This window comes from Macrosteles quadrilineatus, unplaced genomic scaffold (assembly GCF_028750875.1).
Source record: "Macrosteles quadrilineatus isolate MER2022 unplaced genomic scaffold, UCM_ALF_1.0 Scaffold_1__1_contigs__length_201487025, whole genome shotgun sequence".
In the NCBI taxonomy this organism is placed as follows: domain Eukaryota; kingdom Metazoa; phylum Arthropoda; class Insecta; order Hemiptera; family Cicadellidae; genus Macrosteles; species Macrosteles quadrilineatus.
The window spans coordinates 57,857,323-57,884,560 of NW_026542594.1; the positions used below are offsets into that span (position 1 = coordinate 57,857,323).

At 36.2% G+C, this 27,238-nt stretch overlaps 1 protein-coding gene across 1 annotated transcript in view; it reads right to left on the reverse strand.

Annotated features, from left to right (window-relative positions):
• Positions 1-24,856, reverse strand: part of LOC128983205 (fumarylacetoacetate hydrolase domain-containing protein 2) — a 47,408-nt gene extending 22,552 nt beyond the window's left edge. Inside the window, exons 1-2 of the mRNA XM_054402410.1 lie at positions 24,131-24,856; positions 9,340-9,556 (exon numbers count right to left, since the gene is read on the reverse strand). Of these exons, the coding sequence (XP_054258385.1) occupies positions 9,340-9,556; positions 24,131-24,483 (570 nt within the window). The 5' untranslated portion in view covers positions 24,484-24,856. The remainder of the gene's footprint in view (positions 1-9,339; positions 9,557-24,130) is intronic.
• Positions 24,857-27,238: the final 2,382 nt, after the last annotated feature.

Genomic DNA, 27,238 nt, shown 5'->3' on the forward strand with positions numbered 1-27,238 from the left:
CATACCTCTTTTACATCCTACACGTAAACAAGAAAATGAACATGTGAAGCAAGCAACACGATATTTTAAGGAGGGAGACAGAGTACAAGCGAGAAATTATTCAAACTCAAAAGACAAGTGGAGTTTTGGAAGAATATTGCAAAGGGAAAGCAACCTTCTGTATAAAGTACAAATGGACGATGGAACTGTCTGGCGGCGTCATGTTGACCAACTACTCAAATGCGAAATAACGTTACCAAAACATTTCAGAGGGAAGAATTGATGTGTTTAACTGATGTACTGACTTTAGACCAGTAGCGGCTAGCCCATAAGGACTCTCGGACGCCGCCCTCCCAACAATACAGAAATCAATATTTTTTTATTTATGTAATAAAAAAATAATATGTCGTAATTAAAATTAAATTACAATTACTTACGACTACTTAATCAATATGATAATAATATGAAATGAAATAGTTTTAAATTTTGAATCCAGTAATGACTGTTTTGCGATAGTCGCTTTCATAATGTGGATTGCGGACGGCGGCAACCTCCGTCCCAAACTCAATGCATGTAGTCTTATGGTAGAAACACCTAACAGCGCTGAGGGTGCCGTGACGTCATTCCAATGCTTTACAATAGGGACTCTGGGGCAGAGTCCAAAGCTGCGCGCGCATCCATAAATCAGGGCAGCCACCCTAAACTGGATAATTCTGCATCACACACGATTAGGATAGGAAGAACCATGTTGGCAGCGCTGGAGCCATCATCCACACTGTCACTACCATAAACATTAACTAACCTCACTTCTTTCCATGTCCATGACCACAGTTCAGTTATAGTTTAGTGCCAAACGACCTGTTGTTTTGTGATAAATAGTGTTTAGTGATAGTGATGGAGGCGTAAGGAAGGCAGCGGTAGTTTGTTGAAGATTGAAAGAGCTAAGTAGAAATTATTTGTAGTTATACTTAATTGATTGAGTTAGTTAGTTGGTATCTTTGAGTCAATAAGTTACGTCTGTAGTTTTAGTATAGGCTAACCTAATCAATCCGAAAACTAAGTAAACTAACCATAGGTAAAGTGACTCGGACAATTTTAGTTATAGTTACTTATTATTAGTCTTAATAAGTTATTACGGGTAAATTTGCCGTGGGTTGAAGGCCTAAATCTAAATAATAATGGACGGCGGCATTTCGTTGTCGTCGACGGCTAACGTCACTAACGAAGTTAGCCTGATTATCAATGAAGGGATCAAAAATATTGACCACAGAATTTCTTTGAAAAAATTAGGACCTCCTAGACCTTTCATGAACATAAACCAAATTCAAAACAGTTCAAAGAATAAGAATAGCTTCACACGGAAATTTTCGCCACATATGTACAATCATGCAGATTGGCTATGTGGTTGTTCAATTAAAATTTCATTTTTCTGCTACACTTGTTTGGTTATGGGGGTTCAAGATAGAGCATGGACTGTAGACGGCATTTCAGACCTTAAACATCTACTGGAAAAAGTAAAAAAACACAAAACAAGTGAAAAACACATAAATGCGTCAATAGAATATGCTGTTTTAGGTAAAGTTGATATTAGATGCCAATTGGATAATGCATATAGGTTAAGAATACAAAAACAAAATGAAGATGTTTCGAAAAATCGATACATTCTAAGTAAGCTAATTGATGCAATTAAATTTTGTGGAGCGTTTGAATTAGCATTACGAGGACATGATGAACGCGAAAATTCAAAAAATCCTGGCATATTTCGTGGTTTGGTTAACCTTATGGCGGAGCTGGATGTAACATTGCAACAGCACATAAATCAAACAAATAACCGAGTGTTTTTGGGTCTGTCTAAAACCATACAGAACGAGTTATTGGACTCAATATATTACGTTTGTCTGCAAATGATTCGTGACGAATTGACACAAACCGACTATGTTGCTATTGAAGCCGACGAAACAACAGACTGTGCCACTTTATCCCAACTAGTATTTGTTATTAGGTACGAGCTGAATGGCACGATTCACGAGCGATTTATCACTTTTATTAGACCAAAAGGCCATGATGCAGAATCAGTTAGCGAAACAATTTTTGAAGTATTAGAGCAATTAAACCTCGACAAAACTCCTGATAAAGTCATTGCCCAGAGCTACGATGGGGCTTCCGTAATGAGTGGCCAACACACGGGAGTACAAGCGCGTGTAAAATCTAAATATAAGAATGCAAATTTTGTCCACTGTTACGCACATCAATTAAACTTAATCATTGAACGCAGTGCTACACAAAATAAGCAGGTTAAGATATTCTTCAGTAATATCGAGGGGTTTTCATCATTCTTTTCCCAGTCAACAAAGAGAACTGCAGTTCTCGATGAGATAGTAAAACGTCGTATTCCAAAAAGCTCAGGTACTCGGTGGAATTTTAAATCCAGAATTGTAAGCACAATTTTTAATTATCAAAGAGAGTTGGAGGAATGTTTAAGTTACATACTCGACGATGACACCAATGACTATTCCACAATAAATAAAGCTGTTGGCCTAAGAAGTATTCTAAAAGACGAAGACTTTATTTTCTGGCTGGAATTTTTCAATCAAATACTGCCCCACAGTGACATTCTGTACAACCAACTGCAGCAAACAACAATTGATTGCGTCAAGGCGTTTAAGTTTGTCGGCGATTTCAAAACTGTGGTAGATCGCGTAAGAAACTCGACCATGTTAGATCAACCGAGAGATAGTGAACCCGAATCGAGCAAAAAGCGGAGAAGACACGACGATCAAAAACGCGTCGTCGCAAAGGAAGTGTGTGACATAATTACGTCGGGAATTGATGACCGTTTTACGTTTGTAAATCATTTGTCCGCGGCAAAACTGTTTCAGCCAAGTTTGTTTGGGGAGTTTAAAACCAAGTTTCCCGAAAAAGAGTTACACGCTGCTGCGGAACTATTTAGCCTAAATAAAACTGAATTGAAACAGGAGTTAAATGTTATTTACAATAGGGATGATTTTTCAACGGCCACAGGGTCATTAAGACTACTCAACTTTGTCTATGACAACAACCTCAAAGATGTGCTTCCAGAGTCAATCAAACTTTTAAAAATCATAAGCACAATACCTATGACTACTTCGGAAAGTGAACGTTGTTTCTCTACTTTGAAACAAATTAAAACGTTTACCAGGAGTACCATGAAACAAGACAGACTAAGTGCGCTTGCTATGTGTTCCATCGAAAAAAAGCTGTTGTCAACTTTAAACTTCAACGAAAAAGTAATAGATAACTTCGCCGGGCAGAAAGAAAGGAGGATGGATTTCACATTCAAACAGTACAATTAAAGTTAGGCCTTATCCTCATGGTATGGTTTTCTACTCATATTGCCGTGGATGTTTTAATATAAAATACAATTAGTCAAGCCTTACCCTCATGGTTTGGTTTTCTATTCGTTATTGCCGTGGGTGTTTAAATTATACAATTCAATCAATGTCAGGCCTTACCGTTTGGTTATCTACTCATTATTGCCGTGGATTTTTTACTATTAAATTATCAATTGTTAGTTATATTTTCAATACAGTGTAGTCCCGTTTTACAAGGCCGTAGGCAGGGAGGGGGGTTAGAGGGTCAAACCCCTCCCCCAAAATTCCGAAATTGAGCAGTACAAATTAAAACTAGGTTTAAAAAGTTGAATTATGAAATATAAACCACAATAGAGGATTAATTGTTATGTTTTGCAATATCTATTCATATTTAATATAGGCCTAGTTATGTTAGGATAATAAATCTGATCTATTAAATAAATTGGTAAAAACTATTTAAAAAATAAACTTTACTTTACTCTACTTATGTCTATTTGCTCATGCATGACAAACAACAGGTGAAATGGGAGTTTTTGGACTATTATTGGACACAGTTTTAGGCGTTAAAATTGCTTCAGAAAGTCACCAAACGGCTTTAAAAATTTAAAAATCCCCCAAACCCCCCGGAGCCCCCCCCTTGACTAGGTCCTAGAGCCGCCACTGCTTTAGACCATATGTGTATGTGAATTAATGATCACCTGTTATTTTGCATTTGTTTTGTTTGTATCAGTTTTTCTGTTTACATAAAAGTATGAGTTTGATTCAACTGAACTAATTTACTTATTATTTGAAAATGTAACACGAAGTAAACAAAATCAGCAGTAAATGGCTTCTAATGCTATTCTTATGGAGAACATTTTACGTTATATCTTGATTTCTGGTAACTTTATGGGAATTCTGCTATTTTTCCCGAGTCCCTGGGGTCAAGACCTTTAATTTAAGACCCCTCCCACTTTTCTGCAACCTACCAGACGTCCACAATTTTCTGGTAAAAAATTTGTCTTACAGAATTATATATAAGGATAGGCCTAGAACTTAAGGTAAGCTTAGGCCTACTTGAACTTATACTTGGAGGTAAAATTGAAAACAATGGTTGGCTATGTTTGGTTAATTTTATCAATGTTTTACATATTTAGGTAGTTTTTAGCAGCTTGAATTCGAATCCTATATTGGCTGCACTGTACTGGAACGAGTGAACTTTAATCGAAGATCAGTGAATCAGAATATGACGTCACTGGTATCTAATGGATACGATACTAAAGGTATCGATACTTTAGTTCCGATACTGAGCCGGTATCGATACTTTTTTACGATACGGTATCGATACCAAATATCAGAAAGACAGTGGTATCGCAACATCCCTAACCCTCCCTGTTGCAGCAAACCTAAGTACTCGTTAAACTAATTTTATTTAAATAGGAAATAAATTTGATACTTTTAAGGGGACATTTTTTTGTGTAAATCCAATTAGGCAAATGGAAATTCGCTGAGACTGCAGGTTTGCTGCGGCGGGGGTATTTCATAAATACCTGGGAATTTATTATTAGCAACACGTTACAAACAAATTTTAATCTAGTATTTTCCCTTTAAAAAGCTTTGTGTATTTCATTTTAGTTTATCAAATTATTAGGAAATACAAAAATAAAGGCTGATTATTCAAACTACGTGAAAATTATGTGTACATTTATTACTAAATTTTTATATTTTATTCTTAATTATTTTGATATTTTTAAAATGTATACAGTGGACAAACTAAACTGTATCTCTATGTGTTGATGTGTATAGGGTTTATTGATTAAGCTTATTTTAACTTCTATCTTCTATCTTTAACTTCAGTGGTTCTACTGGAAATTCTAAATTTGAAACTGTCACACTCGATGTATCAATTTGAACATTGAGTACACCGTTTTAATAAAATTGTTGACAGTAATATTATTCATACTAGTGTACATGTTGCTCGATGCAAAGTATTACAGGAGTTATTTCAAAACGAATTGAACAGTCATATTTAACTCAGAATATTAACTGTAACTCAGACCATGTTTATCTTCAAAGCATTCCGGCCGGTTTTCTCCTTTTCAAAATGCCTCACTGTACAGGCAACACAGGTCATTAATAGAGGGCCAATTGAGAACGAAAAATCGTTTTGGGGTAGTGTTATGGCGCATTTGTAACCGAATAGTTGAGGTTGTCCAGGGTCAGGTACTGACTGTGATGAGTTAAGCCTATTACCCGCCACTGTTCTGTAGCTGCGGTCGTTATCACGATTACGCCTCCTGTCTATGTTTCGTTGTCGTCGCATCGGAGGCATTTAAAAGAAAAAAAAACAACAAATAAACAAATTATAGCTACACAAAACAATGATAAATGCACAAATTTAAGTTACAATCATGCTAACACGATCCGTCATAGTGACACAAAACAACGATAAATACACAAATTTAAGATACAATCATACTAACACGATCCATCTTGGTGGTTATGTTTACACAAACTCAAATAGTACATAAATGTACTCAATGCGTTTCATTGAATTGAAAAATAAATAACAACAATTAAAATAAACAGCTCATCAAAATGTAAACAATTATGTTCTTCATAAGGATAACATGGGAACTTTCAAAGCCACTGGGGGAGAGCCCAAGGAACTTTTTCAAAAATGTAAGGCCAGTTTGCAAATCTACGCAACACGCTCTTTCCAATGAGACGTCAATGGATAAAATCAGTTAAGAAATGGCGGAGGAGTTCAACCGACAAAGTTTCATGTAGCGTATTAATTATATAGATAGGTGGTCTAAGCATTTAACAAAATACGGTATTTCCAAATTAGACATACTAAGTGTTGCCAAAATTAAATTCTTCTAAACTTGACTAGGCCAATTCATTATCCATGTTTATAATATGTAACACAAGTAAATTCACTTGCTAGTACAGGCTGCGCCAAAATAACTTGACGGTTTTTAGTATTAAATAACTCAAGAACAAAATAAAATTGTATGTACAAATGGACAAAAAGTATTTCAAACTACAATGCAGTACTTGGTTTGCATGTGTAGGCAGTGACCAAAAACAGTAAGTTATAAAAATATGTTTATATTTCTTCGAAATCACCAGTGAATCAAAACTTAACCAACACTTAACCAACATATAACCAAATACCCCCGCCGCAGCAAACCTGCCGTCAAAGCGAATTTCCATTTGGCTGAATTGATTTTCAATTGATCTATTTAAATAACATTAGGTTTAACGAGTACCTAGGTTTGCTGCTACAAGGAAACTAATAAAGTGTGTGTTTTAAGTAAAATAATTATTGCTTAGTATAAAATGAATATATATGCCAAGTTTGATCAAAAGATATCCATAAACAAGCAAACTACAACATTTTACAATATTCTCCATAAGAATAACATGGGAATTTTTAATTTAACATTTTTTTAGTTTTCTCCGTAACCAATAACCATACAAAAACACTTTGATATACTGAATTGTTTGTTTTTTTAAGCTCTTTAAGAAGGTTTAGAGAAAAATTTGAAAATTTTGTGTTTTGAGGGTCAAAAGTGAGAAAAACCAATTTTTACCCCATAAAACCCCCCATAAAATCCAGTTCCCAACCAACTAATTTAGTCCAATATGGGTCTGAATTGGATATGGTAGATGATCACAGCATGTATTAATGATTAATATTCTCCTAAAATTTGTAGGCCTATAGGGCAACATTATTGCTAGTAATAATCGAGAAACAATTTGCTGATTTTTCATTTGACTATGGAAGACTTAAGATATTATATTTAGGCTGTCTCGTCTATTAATATGATGTAGGTACTCTTATTCAGTTAACAAGATAAAGCATTTATATGAACTAACTAACATACAGTAGAACTCCAATTATTCGAACTCTAATTAACCGAATCTCCAATTATCCGAATCGCTTATTTCAACAATTTTAAAAACATAGGTACAGTAATAAGTTTTGCAAAATATCAAAGAATTGTTATTAAACACATTTAGCCAATTTTGGACTTTGATGGAACAATATTGACTTAATAACATGTATAGAACACTTGTACTATAAACATTGTAAACTGTAAAAATGTTCTGATTTAAATTATTATTAATTAAAAGTTCACTTAGTACCGAAAATGAGGATTTTTCTTTACAATTCCCGGAATTCCGGTAAAACTCCGATTATCCGAATTTTTGATTATCCGAATGGGGTCTGGTCCCTATTGATTCGGATAATCGGAGATCTACTGTATTAACTTTGACGATTGATAGAACAATCCTAACCGTCTATGGCTTTTAGCTTAGGATAATATCATGAACTATTAAAATTTGAATGAAATTAATTGAGTAGAGTTTTAGCATGGATTAAACATTATTCTCTTATTGATAAGTCATCATCCGTATGGATCAGAAAGACAGTTTCAATTTTAGTTACGGCCAGTTTTTATATAGGGATGTGTTTTTGTTTGCAATTTGTTTATTGTTATTTGTAGACATGCCCCTACAGGTACCAAAAGGAACTAACATTAAACTGTCTTCTTTCTTCTGATGTACACGGATGACCAATCTAGGAGAATATTTAATCCATGGTGTTAGTTATTCAATTGTTTTATTTTTACGTATTCAATTTTTCAACATTTTAGCTACTACAGTGTAGTACTGTTTAGCTTGGCATTGACTATTGGCTACTGAAGCTGTATTTATAGTCAAAGCTATTAGGTAGGTGCGCCAAAAGTCAATTAGGTCAATTGACTTAGGCCTAATCTTCAGCAAAGGTAGCCTTAAAAAACCTTCAAATGGACGATTAACATTATTTGCTCAATATAAGAATGATATAAATATTATTAACTCTCTCAATGCACCGTTAAAACATGGTTACAACGCGGTTTTTACCAATAAGTTGGCCGAAATCTTTAAAATTAAAATTCAGGGGATTTTTCGGGTATTCAAGACTTGATTCCGGGTAATTCCAGGGATTACCACCGGATTTTGCGGGTGAAATGGACAAGTTGTGTTGGCAACGCTGTTGGAAGCAAGGCCCGTAATCCCCCGCAGCAGAGGCTCAGTCACAGGAATAGCACTAACAGAAGGGGAGGCAACAGAAACAGGAACATTAACAAACTTTGACTTTACTTGACTCGAGAAAACATTTTCATTCCGCCAAATGTGACCTGGTTGCCCTCAACCAAAACAGACAAAGGGCTGCCTCTGCCACTGCGGCGGTTCAGGACCCAACTCCACGGGTGCTACAACGGGGTAGGGACCAGCCGGGGAAGATGCCCCAAAGCTTGGCCTCTCTGAAAATCAGCGTCCTGGACGCTCCTCGAAAGAATGGAGAGTCTACCCAGATCCGCCAAAGAAGATGGTCTCGGCGCAAACACCAACCTAGAGGGTTCCTCAGGTTACAACCGCTTAATCGCAATGTCAATGAGCTCAAGCTTACTGATGCCCAGACGCAAGACACTTTCCACCGTACAAATGTCCCCCACGTACTGGCTGAGAGACCCGGCAGTCTGTTGAGGACGGAAACCCCTCTCTACCTTCAGTTTCTCCTTGACCTGGCAGGGCATAAAAAGCTCCAAAACTTCCTTTGTGAAAAACATCAAAACTTACACCATCTACCCAAGCAATCAGGCAATCTATCCCCCAACGGTTTCAGACAGTATGGAGCAATGAGCTCCATCAAAGTTAAATCGGACATGCCAGGGTACTCACGCATGCGCAACACATTCTCCAGAAAAAACAAAGAACAAAAAAGCAGCAAACCTGAGCACTAGTTAAATTGAATGTTTCATTAAATGGGGAATAAATATATCTTGTTTTGGAAACATTTCAGTAAAAATCCATCAGATTATGTGAAATTTGCTTAGTATGCATGTTTGCTGTGGCGGGGGTATTATTAATTGCAGAAGTGACCACAGTATGCCTCCAAGGGTATTTAAAAATCAGCGTGACAATACACTAGGCCTAGTTGTTTCTGTTATCTAAACATTTTGACATTACTCACTGTTGTATTAGGTGGGTGAGTGACCTTTCCATTGGGATTGACAATAGTGCTTGGAAACTTGTTAAAGAAAAAAGGTTCCACGGGATATGGTTTCTTCTGCTCATCACAATGAGCCTTGTAGTTGAGTCCCACACATAGGATCTTATCTGGTCTGGTCACAGGGGCTAGCAGCTCTACTTCAGACAAGGATGTCACAGATTTACCTGCCGCTACAATTCTATAACAAGGTTGGAAAATGTAGCATGGAACAAATAAAAATGTATCAACAAAATGTATCAGTAGGCCTATTAAGAACAAAAATTCTAAACAGTGACGCTGCCTGATTAATTTTTATTATAATACTTGATTGTGATCTATAAGTATAAAAGAGGATGTTTGTATATATATTTGGCAGTGATAAACTCAGACACCGCTGAACCGATTGCCACGAAACTTGGTACATACGTGTAAAATATCATGGAATAGGTTTATACACCATCAATTTCGTGATCCGTCCAATCGGCTCCGCCCCAATGGCTCTGGAGTTTCCCATGTTAACCTTATGAGAAATGGAATTAATGAATCTTAACAGCTGTTTCAATTAAACAAGTTGGTTCTGTTCTATGATGTTCAATAGCATTAAAGTTACAAGGATTACCAACAGGGTGCAGCACTATTATTTCTTTTACATTTATGACAACAGCTAATTTGCAACCAAAAGGTGAGTGAGCATAGCGAACGAACTTCAACCTGAAGGCAAGTGAGCGCAGCGAACAAGCTCCAACCTAAAGGTGAGTGAGCGTAGCGAACGAGCTCCAACCCAAAGGTGAGTGAGCGTAGCGAACGAACTTCAACCAGGAAGTGATTGAGCCATGCGAACGAGATCATCTTGAAAATTAAGGTGTTAAACGGGGCAAAGCCCGCGGGTTACAGCTAGTATGTTAAATGAATGAAATTGAAATACTTGAAAATGACATCTGACACGACCGAACGTTGGTGCCTTACTGACCTGTGACACTCACACCCCCGAAGAACTCGATCGCCGCCGCCGTACGTGTGAACGGCTTCATTGAAGTTGAAACTGAAACTGGTCCGTCGTCACAGCCTAGCAGCTGTGACAAGCGTCTAGGCAGCCAATGCAACTCCGAGGATCGTGGATCAGAACACCCCCCAACACCACACCATGTCGTACGCTTCCGAATCATACCGGCGCATCAGCATAGCCTAACTGTTCGCGGAAAATTGTTATCTCTATCACTGTCCCTGTCAAAATGTATCGTTTGTAGGTTAAATTTAAAATAATTAAACTGTCATAACCTAACCAAACTTTGCTGATAATGAAACACTCTAATAAAGGTTTACTGATCGAAAAAATAGTTCTGTTCTAAAAATAAAATTATAAGTGTCACAAATTAAATTTTATAATTTTTTAATTATAAAATTAAACTGTCATAACCTAACCAAACCAACCAAACTTGCTGATATGAAAAAGATTGTTGACAAAAAGTTAGTGCTACCAGCGGAATTCGAACCCGGCACCTTTCGGTTATCAGCCCGACACGCTATCCACTACACCACCAAGGCTCATGACTTGACTCCGTATCGTTGCGGTAATGGTTGACGTCACGCGATCGGCACGGAGCGGTGGTGGGGGGTTTCCGATCTGATCCATGATCCTCGGAGTTGCACTGGCTGCCTAAACGCTTATGCAGCTACGCTCGTGTAAACTAGGCCTAAGCGCGGGGCCCAGTGCAACCCTGAGTAAAAGTCCCTTAAGAGTCAAGGATCTTGTTCTTAGTAATGCCTTAAAATTCACCTAACAATAGCCTTAACAATAAATGTGATGTGGAAAGCGAATAGGGACCTCTTGTCGGGAATTTTCGATTTTGAGTTATATATATCCTATATTTGAATTCCTTATTAAATTCCGAATCGATTGGTGCAAGTTCCACGCATGTATGATTTTTTTGTTTAAAGGACTTTGAAATTTTGTTATGGAAAAGGGTCATTTTGAGAAAAACTGATTTTAACATTTCAAATACACATAAAAACGGTGTTTTCCGTATGTAATAAATGATTTTGGTATCAAAAGAAAGCTTATAATGTCCTCTTTGAAAGAAATGCAATTTACTTTCTTTTCATTTAAATAACTGTTTTATTGAAGCATGTCGTAAAAATCGCATTTCAGAAAAGGGACCTCTTGTCAGCCCTATGTTATTTCGCCATAAGATAAGAAAAGGTACCTCTTGTCGGGACCACAAAATTTGTGAGATATTTTGTTCTTCGAGAACTGAACTTTTTTGTAGTTCTCTAAATTTCCACTAGAATGCAGGACAATTCATTTTTTGGACTAAAATCTGTTTAAAAAGTGAATATTAGAAATGGGACCTCTTGTCGTTAAGGCGAAATAACATTGAGCGACAAGAGGTACCTTTTCTCAGACCGTACAGAGGCTAACAAAATTATTAATTTTGACTTTTTGCATCTTCAATTCGAGATTTTAACCGATACTGTCATGTTCTATGTTAAATGAGGTATAATAATCGATAAAAACCCGAAATTCGATATTTTGGACCTTAATTTTATATCAGCTGTACTGAAAATTTTACATCTCAGACAAGTGGTCCCTTTTTGCTTTCCACATCACAAATATAGGATAACGACAATAAAGAGGTTAAAAAAGAAGGCCATTCGGTAAGTGTCTGATTAATTTTCTAAGTTATTAATAAAAACTACTGTGCAAGGGGGCCCCGGGTGCTCGCCTCGTCCGCCCTTCGATAAGTTCGGCCCTGATAATAACCCTATGCCTCAAACTACGAGTACGTTGAAACGTCGCAAAAAAAAACCTTATTGGAAAACGAGAGCGATCCAGTAAGCTTCACTTTTTCTAGTATGAATGCTACAGTAAGCTGGATTGGCGTTATTTAAACAAAAAAGTAACCGTCGATTTTAGCGGGTTTCTTCTATTATATACATATATATTTTGCAAAGGGGCGCTACTATTAAGCTAGTTTTGCCTAGGGCGCTGACAGGATCAAAAACACCTACCTATGTAAAAAAAACTACCCACTAAACTCATGCTGGACCATTCTAACTTACTTAAGTAGCCTAATCATAATTTCCAAATTTTGCCCAAAAACCAAACATAAAAACATTAGTAGGCCTACTGGTAATTCAGGGAATATACCTGTAGGCCTTTGCCTACAGTATACACACAACAAAGTAGGCCTTTGCTTTAAAAGTGTGATTCCAGGATTTTCCTGGATTCTAAAAAATGTTGGCTGCACTTTACTTTACGTCCTACACTCATTCAAATGAAAATATCAATCGATATATCGATTATTCGATAAGTTATATCGTTTGGTTAGTTAGGTAAGGTTAACCTAACCAACCAAATGATATATTGAATGAAATAATCGAATAATCGATATTTTCATTCGAATGAGTGTAGGACCTAAAGTAAAGTGCAGTCAATGAAACAATCGAATGATTGATATTTTCATTCGAATAATAAATAGGACGTAAAGTTAAGTGCAGCCAAAATGTTTCCTGATAACCGGGAAAATGTTTAGCTGTAAGCTGCTATAACCAACTAGGGATTATGCGATATTATCAATATCAATGCATATAAATATTTTTGTTTTGATATTTCCGATATTGTATCGATATTGGGGTTTCGATAATATCTCAATATCAAAAGAATTTTGTTGATATCGGTTCTCGATATTGAATTTTCTAAGTTTATGTTTTAGTGATATCATAGACAAAAAGAATTAAATATAGACCGTCAGCTGTGCTGCGGTTACCATAGGTTCTGGCGCACACCGCTTGGAGCACCACGGTAGTTACGGCGTACGCGCTACGTAAACTACAGCGGTGTGCGCCGGAACCTATGGTAACCATGGCATCCGCAGCACGGCTGACAGTCTATATTTCATTCTTTTTGTCTATGGTGATATCAACATACCTCACGGCCGCCTTTAACTCCAGGCCGCAGCCTTCGAAGTGGCAACGTCGCAAGTGGTGTTGTAACAGCTGTTTTGTTTGGAAGCAGCTAATGGTATTTGTGTAGTTGTGAAAGATTGGTTACTGGGCTATGACAATATTAACTCCGCTTAAAATGTAGGCTACAGATCTAGATTTTTAATTTAAATTGTTTCGGTTTTCCATTCTGTATGTTTTATTTTCAATATTTTAATAAATTTAAATCAATAGAGTGCGAATTAATGAGCTGATGTCACCTGTCTGCCATGTTATCTTATGGGACGTCTGTAACTAAACAACACCACTTGCGACGTTGCCAATTCTACCAGTCCGCGGCCTATAGTTAAATGTGGCCGTGCATACCTTCTTATCGAGTTAAGTTATGTACAAGATAAAATCCACACTAATATGGGAATAGCTGGTTATACTTTTTGTGGTAGAAGAAACTAAGTTAGTAGCAACTGATTTTTATTGCTGGAGTGTTGGTTGTGCTGTCAGCAGTGGCGGCGATAAGAACCCGCGGACCCCCCCGCAAGTTTATTCGCCGGGCCCCCCTCTCCCAATGATCTTTAAAAACATTTCCCCATGTATTACCGCTTAAACTTGCAATTTTGCAATAAACTTGACAAAGGATCTCCCGAGGCGTCATTATCGTCTTCCACGATCGCGGCAAAATCGTAAATACTTCCCCGTAGTCATAAGTCATGGAAGAAACATTATCATAGTTTACCGTGATTGCAAATGCAACCAAACCTATGGCATCATTAGATAGCAGCTTCATCGTCTCCTGCGTTCACGGCCCAATCTAATATCACGGCCTAATATCTCCCCGCGACCCATCGGTGGTGACGGGTAAATCATTTTTCCGTAATCGCGGCTAAATCCTAGATTATATTTCTCGCTAAAAAAGAAACGTCATTATCGTCTTCTGCAATCGCGGCAAAATATTGAACATCTGCGGCCGCGGAGACATCGTCATCGTCACCCGCGGGGAAATGTTCTCGTCAATATCCGCGATCGCGGCAAAAGCGTAGGTATAATATTTTAATTTTGTGAGCAAGATCCTCAAGAATATAAAAGCTATTACTTTTAATTAATTGTGCATTATTGTATTGAATGCTGAGAAAATCGGCTTGGGCTCGATTTTCTGACTTAGTGCTTGATCCCTCAAGCTTGTAGTCCAGGCTCTGCTCGGCTCGAAAATCAACATTATAGGCTTATTATAAAAATCAACCGTTCCCAAAGAAACCCGATTTTGAACCGATCTGATTTGGCCTGAGGCCCTTAATAGGTATGTAACATTTCTTACCTGACTCGATGTAAACACATCTAAAGTGCGAAGTAAACAAATCTAAAGGGCAGCCTCCTAATAGTAAGACATGAAATGAAATGAAAATCCTTCTTAAGCATCAACAAAAGAATGGAATTATTTATTACCTAGTGCCCTAGCCCAGGGCTAGAGATATACAAGGGCTAGGCCACGCGAGCTCAGAAAGTGATGCCAGGTGGCTCCCCACCACTCTGCCGTTGTGACGTCACGGCAATACCTCGTGCTCCCGGCACCGTATATCTTTGCCTGTGTGAGCGCTGATATTACCGCACATTTAGCGTTTATTAAGCTCTATGTTGGACATTTTTTATTATGTAATAATGTATTTTATAAATGTAATTGATTATCAAATAGCATTTCTTATAACATCAATTTTAATAAGTAAAAAATTAACTTTAGTAGATATTTAAGGATGGGAGTGGAATGTAAAGCGATGGCTAAGAATACTGTAGTTATTGATTTAATGCATTAAGTTACAGTATTTTAGGATTCATTGAGGTTATATAAAATACATTGAGGTTGTATAAAAATACATTACCTATACTTAGTATTTTGTAACTTTTACAGGAAGGAAAACAATTTCAATTAATCAATTATATTTTATTATATGCCCTACATATTTCAATACATTAAAATAACATATAGTTGCAAAATTACATTAAGTTGCCTGACTAACTAATCTCAATCTCTGTTGACCAATAACTAACAAGTCGAGTTTTGGTGTGATTTTACTTTATCAGTTTACATCGTGATTATAAGCTGTAAATGTTTGGTTACGATATTATTTATTGTGCCTCGACTGTAATGTGACATTACTTTTAGAAACTCGAGACACTATTTTTTAGCAAGTTTTTGTGAACTTCGTTGACTGTTTACCAACAACGAATATCGCGGGTTTGACTTTATCACTTTAATCGTATTTATTAGTTGTAAAAATTGTACTTATTTAGGTTAGAAACTGTTTTATGTGGATATACTTACTTAATTTGAGGTCTGGGACATTACATTTAGCCCATTTTTGAAACATTTCGTCATAATTAACAAATGATTTGATCACCAAATGAAAAAGGCACAGCAGCATTTTATCGAAAAAACTATAAAATATTTATTTTTGCATATTTGCCTTTATAACTATGTATATTTATGTAGAGGAATAAGTTTACTTTCATTTTAAATAGTTGGTTTGTGGGGTTTAAAAAATAATATATACGTGTGAATAACAAAATGTTTTTCTAGACAAATATAAACATTTATTAAAAGTCATAAACATCTATTTAAATGATCAGTATACATAAACAATTCTTACTTCATTTGATCTCCAATATTATTGCCTACAAATGTTTACTTTTACTTTATCTCTTGATAATACATTTATATATTATTGCCTAAAAATGTTTACTTTTACTTTATCTTTTGATAATACATTTATTTGGTTTTTATTTCAAATTAGTTGTGCAAAATCGTGAAACTTGCCATTTTATTGTTTTTGGGCCATAACTTTGTATAAATGGTAATTGGAATCGTTTTACATTTCCATGTCTAGGGAAATAAATTCAAAACTATTTGTATATCTTATGAAATATTTTTGGTTCATGCAGCAGTTTTTCTACATACTGATAATATTTTTAGTATTTATTTTGTTGTTTGTTTTGTTGTACTTTGTGCCATTTTCAAATTCTTCATTTCATTGCGAACACTTCAAGTTGGAAATAATAAATACGGTTCATAGGTTTGATCTGTTGGTTTAGTTTATATGAATTTTCTAAAATATGACTGCAAAATCGCCAAAAATGCCTTGCCACTATAGAGTTCGCCCATTGCAAGTTGGAGGGTTAACATAACCCGCTTAAAAAATAACACTATAAAACTACATTATTATAAACACACACATTATCATTAACACATTATTATTAATGTGCGCGTAGATGCCGGGCGACATATGCACTGCCGTGCTACCGTTGCGCCTCGCGCCGATGTATCATTAGACATTAGACATTATTTATTTGCACATAACATTCTTTTAGATGTGATAACATATAGAACAGGTGCATTGTCAAAATTGAGCCTAGACTACAAAAATACAAAGTACAAAGTAACAGGAAAAAATACCTAGCCAAATAATGTTAATACAGTACAGTAGTTAAGCAAATTAAAAACAAAAAATTAACTCAAGGGATGGTTATAAAATTCTTTTATTTTATAAAACGCACGTTCAAGGAGTCCATTTTTCAATGTTTCTTGAAACTTGTTTGAACTCATTATTTTATAATATACCGGTAGTTTATTATACATTTTTAAACCTGCATACAAAGGACTTTTTTCAAATAAGGTCAAACGGTGATTTGGTAATCTGAAAATTGTTTCGTTTCTTGTACTATAGTTGTGTGTGAATTTGAATGAATCTGGGAGGTTATTTTTTATATTGTGTATGTAGTTTAATAATTCAAATATGTATAGTCCTGTGAGTGTTTGGATTTTTAAATTTTGAAAATGTAATTTACAAGGACTTCTGGGGTGGGAATTAGTCATAATTCGGATGATTCTTTTCTGAAGTCTGAAAATAGTTTTTGCATCAGTTGCCTGTCCCCACAAAATCACACCATACCTCAAGATGGATTCTACATAGGCATGATAAACCATTTTAAGTACTTCAATGGTGACACATTCTCTCAAGTGGACAAAGACAGATGATGCAGATCTAATTTTTTTCTTTATAGCATCTAGATGCACCTTCCAGTTAATATTTTCATCTAGATGAATGCCTAGGAATTTATTTGTATGGACTAAATTGGAAAAACTATTTAATTCTCTTTCATTTCTGGCTGAAAATTTTATAATTTGGGTTTTATCCACATTTAGTTTAAGGCCATTTATTTTAAACCAATTTTCCATTTCTTTCATAACTTCTGTGAGAGATGTAAGAAGCTCTTCTCTACTATTTTCTTTAATGATTGCAGTAGTATCGTCAGCAAACAGAATCAAATCTCTATTAATAGCTTTAGGGAGGTCATTTATGTAGATTAAAAAGAAAAGGGGACCTAAAATGGAGCCTTGAGGCACCCCAAGCTTTATACATTTCCAATGTGAGAAATGCCTAGTTCCTTCATCAGAAATTACAGTTCTTTGTTTCCGATCTGAAAGGTATGATCTAATTAGGGAAAGACAACTTCCTGAAATTCCATAGTCATGTAGTTTTTGAAGCAAAAGCGAATGATCAACACAATCAAAGGTCTTGGATAGATCACAGAAGACACCAGCTGCATTCCTTGACCCATCCAAAGCCTCCGATACCTCATTAATAAAGTGTACAAGAGCTGTATTTGTTCCAAGGTTTTTCCTGAAACCAAATTGATTTTGATAAAACAGATTATTATGTTCAAAGAAACAAACAAATTGGTTATTTATAACTTTTTCAAAGACTTTAGAAAAATTGCTTAAAACTGATATTGGACGGTAATTGTTGATATCTGACCTAGAGCCTTTTTTGAAAATTGGAGTTATTTGTGAGTATTTAAGTTTGTCTGGGAAAATTCCATTTGTTAAACACTGATTTATGATAATAGATAAGGGTTCAGAAATTAAATTTACAGCAGCTTTAATTAATTTGATCGGTACTTCATCCCAACCCACAGAAGTTTTGTTTTTTAGGGAAAGAATAATTTTTTTCACTTCGCCCTTACTAATCTGCTGCAGATTACACAACGAAATTCCTTCATCTCTACAATAGTCTCGAACAGATTCATGAACTCCTTGCACAGTGGCCTTTGGTACATTAATGTTCAAAGCTGTTTCGGCAAAGAAAGTGTTAAATATTCTAGTTATATCCTGAGGTTTACATATATCTTTGTCGTTATCAATTAAAAATAATTTGCCATCAGTTTTGTTTTTTACGTGACCAAGTTCTTTATTAACAACTTGCCAAGCAGCTTTAGACTTATTTTCAGACTTTTCTATGTAGTCACCATTTGCAATTATTTTTGCCTTCTTTACTACTTTTTTAAAGATTTTTTTGTACTGTTTCACATACATTAAAAACTGTCTATCTTGATTATACTTAGCTTGCAAGTGGAGTTCTCTTTTCCTCACACTAGATATTTTGATGCCTTGTGTCACCCAATTCAAAACTGTTGGCTTACATTTACGTGTTTTTTTTCAAAGTTTTTGGAGGAAAAACGTGATTGAATGCTAGTAGGAATTGGTGCAGAAAGTTGGAATAGTTTTCACTTGGGTTCAAGCTCGGATCAAAATTAAAATTGCAATTACTTTTAAAAAAATCTATGAAGTAATTAATTTTTTCATTTGAAAATATTCTTTTACTAGAAGGTGCCGGATTATTTACAGCAATCTTACAGTTTGGGGTTACAGGCTTGGGGAGATTTAAGAAAATAGCATTATGGTCTGACATACATAAATTAGTATTTAGCTTAAAGTTTACCTCATATTTCTTTTGCGTAATAATATTATCTAGACAAGTTTCTGAATTGCGATTTGGGTCTATCCTTGTGGGCTCCTCAAACTGCAGCCAGAACCCACCACACTCAACCACTTCTCTAAATCTACAAGATATAGGATTGTTTTCCAAAATGTTAATATTAAAATCACCAGTGATGAAAACAGACTTATTTTTTACTCTTTTTTGCAGAAGCAAAAGCAGCTTTTCGAATCTGACCAGAAACAATTTATTCATTTTGTAGGTTGGAATTGTATAGACTGAAAGAACAATTAAATTGAAATCTGGGAGTTCAACTGCTGAACCTTCAAATATAAAATCTTCATTCAAATCAGAGAAATCCTTTAAAGGTATAAATTTACATTGTTTATTAATTAAAATACATGAACCTCCTCTTACACCATTTTCTCTTACATAAAAATCTGCCAAACAAAAATTATTGATTGTGTTAGCCAGATTAATAGAGTCATTGTCAAGCCAATGTTCAACAAGTGATATTACTTTAATTTTTAAAGCAGACTGAGTTAAAAACAAATTGAGTTCTGATATTTTTGACGAGCTTAAATTTTGAATATTATAAAACATTATAAGATCTGAATTACATCCTGGATGAATAAGTTGTGGATTTTTATTATCTTCAGTTGAATTTATGTCAAAATTATTAATATCAAAATTATTAATATCTGTTACTGTAAAATTTTGGAGACTGGCAGACTTATGGTCTTTGTCAGTACAGCTTAGTTTAAATCTAAATTTACAGAAGAAAATAAATCACTATTTTGAATGCAAGACACTTTACTCTGCTTTTCCACTGCACACACTGGTGTTGACTTCAGTGCCTCACTGTAGCTGGGTTGAACAGTTACCACCGCAGGGCTGACAGGTCTAGAAGGATTCTCTTCCAGGTGTACTATGGGACCAACAGATTGTGAAGAAGTCAAGGCAGCAGGTTGAGGTCTGACAAGATTATCCTGTTTTGTCGAGCTAGAGAACTGGGAGCCCTCTTCAGTTTGCTTTGATGGATCCTCAGAGTAGTTGTTCTCAGCAGAAGGCAGGACAGAGGTAGGTTGATAGGAATTAAGAAGGTTCTGCAACTGCTTCAGAAATTCTGCATACGACAGCCCATTCCACAGTTTTCTTCTGGCAGTAGGTTGATCATATGCTACTACGACTACGGTTGCATTGGTCTCATTCTGCAATTTAGTAATGTTTCTCGTGAAATGCTCCAACTTTATTTGGTCACGGACAACACCCATGGGCGAACAAATCAATTTTTTAAGTTTCTTTCTTTTGAAGTCTTGAATAAGTTGATCAAATGCCTCGTCATACTCTTCATTCGATGGTTTCCCATTGAACAAGTCTTTTGTGACAAGGCTATAAATTGTCGCACCATTTTGTTTAGTCTGGCATGTCAATCTGGAGCATACAAATTCAGATTGTTTTGGTCTTCCAAATTGTTTTCGGAATACGACCGCGACACCCGCGCTCATGTTCCTTTCATGCTGAAGGTCACTTGAAATTGTATGGGCAAAAGCCACAGACGGGTCATTTTTGTGACTATCAATAACTTTGTTCATGTCAGCAGCAATCACATTCACTGAGTTCAATGTGATGGATTGATTTTGCCTAACAGTTGACTTCACTTGAAATATTTCTTTAATCATTAGGGCTATCTTCTTTTTCCCGTGCCTGTTGAAATGCAATCCATGTCTAGTATATGATTCCCTTGTTAGTCTATTTATAGCTAGGAAGGAAACATGGTCATATTTTTTTGCAATTTCCTCCATATCCCAATTGAGGTAGCTTATTTTGTTATTTAAGGCTGGATTATGGTGTCTGTACGGTAAGCCTGAAATGATAACATTGGTGTGTTTGGTTTGATCAAGCAGACTTTCTATTTCATTGCTTAGACATCTTTCAGCTTGAGCAATATCATCATTCGACCCTCCTAACCAGACTAATGTATCTTCCTTAGAAAAGTTTTTTGTTAAGGCCTTTACATCCTTTATGACGTTTGCCGTCATCGCATTAGGTTTAAAGATGCTGCTTATCCTAAATTTATTTTAGGGCCATAAGTCCATAAGATTTTGCACAAGGTACCTAGCATGACTATCCCCAAGAATCAATATTTCCTTTGCTTTTCTTTGGTGCTTGTGATGGATGCGTTTACTAGGATTATTTAGTGAATTTGTCACAGCTTTTTTTGAACTAACTGTCTCACTTTCATTGCCTTGCTCCATCTTTTGGGATTCAAGATTCTTGTTTTTGCTTTGCTCTACAAATTGGAGTTCAGCTTTGTTCTGATTTGTCGACTCCGCTTTGCTCAGTTTTGCTCCTGGTGATCTTTCAGCTATGCTATTCTTACTCTCCACCACCTCTTGGATTTTAGTTTTACTCTTCTCTGCTTCTTGAGTTTCTCCAGTTTTGCCATTTTTGTTCTTCTCTGCCTCTTGAGTTTTATTAGCATTCAATTTGTCTGAACAGAGGGTGTCATCATTTTGGGAAAGGATGTCAAATCTGTTACAAAGATCTATTGAGCTGTCAAAGTTACTGTCATTAAGCAGAATGTTTCTTCCCTTAACAACAACAAATTCCTCGCACAGTTCTCTATTTTCCCTTTTCAAAAAGATATTTTCATTCCGTAAATCTCGAGTTGTGGAAATTAAAATCTCATTATCACTTGTTATCTCCGCTACGTCACTGCGGAGGGGCGGGGGAGGGGAAGTAGGATCAGACGGCGACAGCTAACATCAAAGGAGTGAGCCAGCCCTTGTATATCTGTAGCCCTGGCCCTAGCCACCTAGGTTAATTTGCCGATTTGTTTGTAACAAAATTGTCAAGGTTATTTAGTCGAATTAGCATAGAGGATCATCTATGGTGTCACCCGCTGGGGGCTAGGAGGATTAACATTTATGTTTTATCTTCCTAGGCCAGAGGCCACATTGGTTATAAATACGGCCCTATTATTATGCAACCAATTTTGACTGCGCCTTCACACAATCCACGAGGACAGTTAATGCAACCCGCATGACTGATGACAATTCTTTTACTTAGGTTGGTAGATAATTTATATCGATCGGTCAAGTAATAGTGTTAGTTTAGCTGTTGTAAACTACTTGACCTATAGGTTTGAACAAATTTTCATCATAAAAAAACGTATTTTAGTTCTCATATAAATATTGTTAAATTGTTATGATAGGGGACCCGTGTGGCTGAGCCTGTCACACTATCGCGGGCCCGTGTGCCGGTAAAATTAACCGAAAATCCCGGTCAAGGCTCACGGGCCCCCCTAGCTGGCGGGCCCCCCGCTATCGCCGCCACTGGCTGTCAGCTGTCACTTGTTAGTTGTCAGAGCTCAAGAGCTGTTGATTATAGCCTACACTAAAGTCCACCAGTGCTAACCGTGTTTAAATTGTTGTAAATAGGCCTACGGTAATTATTGTTTTCATTGTAACTTCAAAAAATTAGGCTGGTTTTGATTGAAATGCACTGTTTTTAAAGCTACAAACAACTATGTTTATCGCTTAGATTTTTATTATCAATTTTAAATTTCACTTCCTCTTTGGTCCTTATAAATAAAAAGTAATAACAATAAACAGGTATACTATAGTAAAATATCTGCCCAAAAAGATTTCCTGACTTCCTGACAGAACGCCTAAGTAATCAAAAATCCTAAACAAGCTCAAGCAAGTCATTAACCTTTCAGAGGGCGCATTGGTTTTCAAAACGGGAGAGGGCACACCCGGAGGTTACTTCCAGGTCAATAAAAACAAACATTTATGAAGTAAAATTTGTATTTTAATGCACAAATTAAGTTTTATTTTTAATTTTAAACATCAAAAATGTGTTTAGTAAACTCTTAATTATAAAATAACTTAATTAAGATTTTATAAATATAAAATTAAACTATTATTCAATCGAATGTTCTAACATAAAAAAAGTATAATGAAGAAAACTTTTACAAGAATATATTCAAGAAGTTAATTTAAATTTTACCACAATGTCCTATAACGGGGTTTTAGATGATGACACTCTCAATAGGCTACCTGATGTAGGCTATTAAGTAATTTAACATAAGTTAATGGGTATCTTAATACTAAATGGCTCTGTACATTCGTCGCTCGTGAATCTCCCTTTCAGCACTGGCTAAGAGTGTTGCAATTCGAATTTTAACTTCTTCACTCATCTTGTAAAAACTATATATTTACTAAATAATGACATGAATTGTAAAAAATAATCGTTTACAGCAATTATTTACACCCAATAATCAACGCACACACTAAACTAGAGGTCGCATCACTGAAGTTGTCTCCAGGCTGTACGAGAATCGGCAGAGCGCACACGGAAGTTACTTCCAGCCTCTTACAAAACTGAACAAAACTAACAAATATAAAATAGTAGGGGTAGAGTTTTGACCTTCACTCTATTCTAGGAATGAGGTGCGTAAGGTACAGTGACACTCACACTGAAGACACCACTCAAAATAATATAATCGCGAAAAATCAAACATCCCTGGAGGTTACTTCCGTGATGCGACCTCTGGAAGGTTAAAAAGTAGATTCCTCCAAAGTAATTTCGATATTGAAGATATCGATATTTGGATCCGATATTATCGTGATATCGATATTAGAGGCTGGAATCGTTATCGATAGGCCTACCTATCTAATATCGATAGATTGCTGATATCACAACAACCCCATGACCAACTAATTCAAGGTCTACAGCTTAAGTATGGGGTACAGTTTCTTAACTGGGCTACGCTAATATTTATTGAAACTATCGATTCGATTAGTAAACCTTCATGCGATTTTTTCACCATCAGCAAGTTTGGTTGGTTAGGTTAGGTTATGATAGTTTAATTTTATAATAGATTATATTTTAAAATATATTTGATTATTAATCAATATTTTCAATTCGATAGTTTCAATAAATATTAGCGTAGCCCAGTTAAGAGACTGTACCCGTATACTGGTAGGCCTACGTTTAGGGGTATTTGTTTAGGCTAGTTTCAAGGCTAGGCCTACCAACAATTTAACTAAACATCTTACCGTTTCGCTTTCTCCAAGGTAGATGTTCCACTCTGAAGAAACTGGACAAGATTATTTGGTATAGAGTGATCAACCCCACTTACATCTATAATATCACCATCACAAGATAATTGAACTCCTAATCTTTGGGGACCTCCTTTTAAAGCTTTAAACTGGACAAATCGCATTCTTAGAGTATTGATGTTGGTAAGGGAAAAGTTTCTGAACTGAATTAAAAAGCCAAGAGCTGGCTTAGAAGAAGAATTTGATTGAAAATGAAAACTACTAAATTGAAGCTTATTATGGGTTGATCTTGTGTGAGATAGGAGTCTGTCATATGACTGAGACAGAACTCTTCTATACATCACACTCATTTTTTTTACAAAATAAGTAACGTAAGGACTGTTGGAAGGAGTGTTTAAAAGTTAAGTAAAATTAACTACGAAATTTTAACATCAGAATAAAATAATAAGTTACGAAAGTAAACAAAACAGTCGGTTAAAAACAAAGTATAATCATTGAAATCCTTTTAAATACTTATAAATAAGAATTCAGCTGTACTAGCATAGGTAGCCTATTATAAAACATTCATTAATTAATCACGTGTTCAGTTCCCGTAACGATTAATTATTTATCACAATCAAATCGCTCACAACACAACTTCACTCACAACTCACATAAATAAATAACCATAACCTAGAGTATTAGACTGGCAGGACAGGACAGACAAACAGACAGACAGAGACAGACAAAACAGACACGAGACTTGGGACTTGGAGTCTTGGAGACTTTCTCTCTCTGGCAGTGTTGCCAATCCCTTTTTGTCAAATTACCCTCAGTCCTGCCCAAAATTACCCTCGAATACCCTCGAAAACCACCAACGTCGCAAAACTAGAAGTTTTTACATTACTGGGCACTGTTTCGAATATAAATTATTGATTTTATATTGGAAAATCGAATAGTTTAACAATTTATTTCATTTAAGTGTTGAAAATAAACAAATTACAAGAAACTAATGGAATAATAATTTACACTCGAGTTCTGCACCCACGGGCACCTCAGCTTGTGCATGCGCAGAAAGCTTTTGCTGCTCTTGGAGCACTTTCCGAGGTAACTGTTACTTGCACTTCTGCTTCTGATGTGTATTAGCTTCTCAAAGCTTTCCTGTGAAACTGTAATCTAAAAATTTCACACATAGCTCAACCTAACCTAGGCCTTTATTAACAATCACTCTTTCTTGAGGAATCCGAAAAAATAGATTAAGTAAACAGTTAAAACTTCACTTCGTAAATAATTCATGCATACACATCAATTTGTCAATACTTATTTAACAAATCACTTTAGCTTCAGAACACTCAATGCTCGTAGCAATTTCATTTTCATAAATCATAATATATTGACTTTCATTCAAGCAGCTCAGGTCAATTAAATAAACAAACACCGGAACACCTTCACATTTACAATGCACAGTTCGCAACTGCAACTGTTGAAAACTACTAACCTGGTTCAAGAAAGATATAGATTGAAGCTATTAAACAAATAGCTGCTATCCCAGGAACTGTTCTAAGTTCCAAGGCTTTCTGTGTAAGTGGAAGCATAGATGCCCATGGGTACGGAACGTCGAGTATATAATTAGTTTACTAATAGATCGTACAAACACTCATAAATCATGTATCAGACGACTGTGCAACACATTCCTTAGAGAAATAACAATTATGAACATAAATTAATTATTATTACTGTATTAATATATGTTGCACTCGGGTTGTTCAAAATACCCTTTTTTACCCTCAAAAATTAATTACCCTCGAAAATACCCTCGAAGGCCCAAATTACCCTCGAAAAGGGTAATTACCCTCGAATTGGCAACGCTGCTCTCTGGAGGACCAAAACAAAACCCCCCACCACCGAGTTTCAGGGTCCTGGTCAGAAACCAAAGAGAACATCTTCTGCAAAGGAGTGGGGATTGTGGGAGAGCAACTTTAAGAAAAATTATAAAATTAAATTATACTTGTAGCTTGTAGTCATGGCCACCTTTAACTACAGGCCGCGGCCTGGTAGAATTGGCAACGTCGCAAGTGGTGTTGTTCAGTGACAGACGTCCCATAAACATGGCAGACAGGGAGTCGCTGTCAATGCGCCACCACGTCAAACCGCCACCTCGGTGTTTTGGTCAGAGGCGTCAACCCGCCACCACAAAAAAACCGAGGTGGTGGGTTGACGTGTACGTACAAGTCAACCCGCCACCTCGACAACAGGCCACCACGACAACCCACCACCACACAATTTTCCGAGGTGGCGGGTTGTCGTACACACTCAAGTCAATGAGCCACCACGACAACATGCCACCACGACAACCCGCCAACACCAGTTTTTATCAGAGGTGGCGGGTTGTCGTGAAGCTCCATGTTCGATGTCGGCAACCCGCCACCTCGTACGTAGGCGACAACGTGCCACCCCGTCAACCCGCCACCACTCTTTTACGAGGTGGCGGGTTGACGTGTACGCTCAGTGTTCGGTGCCGTCAACGCGCCATCTCGCTCATAGGCGACAACGTGCCACCTCGACAACCCACCACCTCGCGGTTGGATTTATCAATAAATAAATCGGTTGGATTTATATTCTGTAGCATTAAATATATTGTACTTTGATTCAGTTAATTTAGAGAAAGTTAATGTACCTAACTCTTAAATAGCGTTTCTGGACATTTTAGTTTATTTTCGGAAGAAAGATTGATAGGTAATACAATTATTTACATGGTGAAAACCCGACATTTGAAAGGGTCTCACGCCTTTAAGGGTAGGAACTTTTAAATTCTAAAACCTTAATGCAAAACTACGAATTGGTCCGAATCCTTTAACACCAACATCTTAAACGTTGAAATTTGTCCACAAATAAGGGAGGAGTAGTGTTCACAAAACACAGTCCTCGCGTATTAATATGAGATGATAAAAACGTATACCTACCAAAAACAAAAATAGAATAGTTATTTTACTTAATTGCCAGTGAATAAACAATTTTTTTCATTAGGCGTATAAATATATATATATAAGTTTTTATGCGCACCTACCACCACGTGCGCACGCAACATACTTGTGAAAAGCATGCATTTTATACATTTAAACCGGC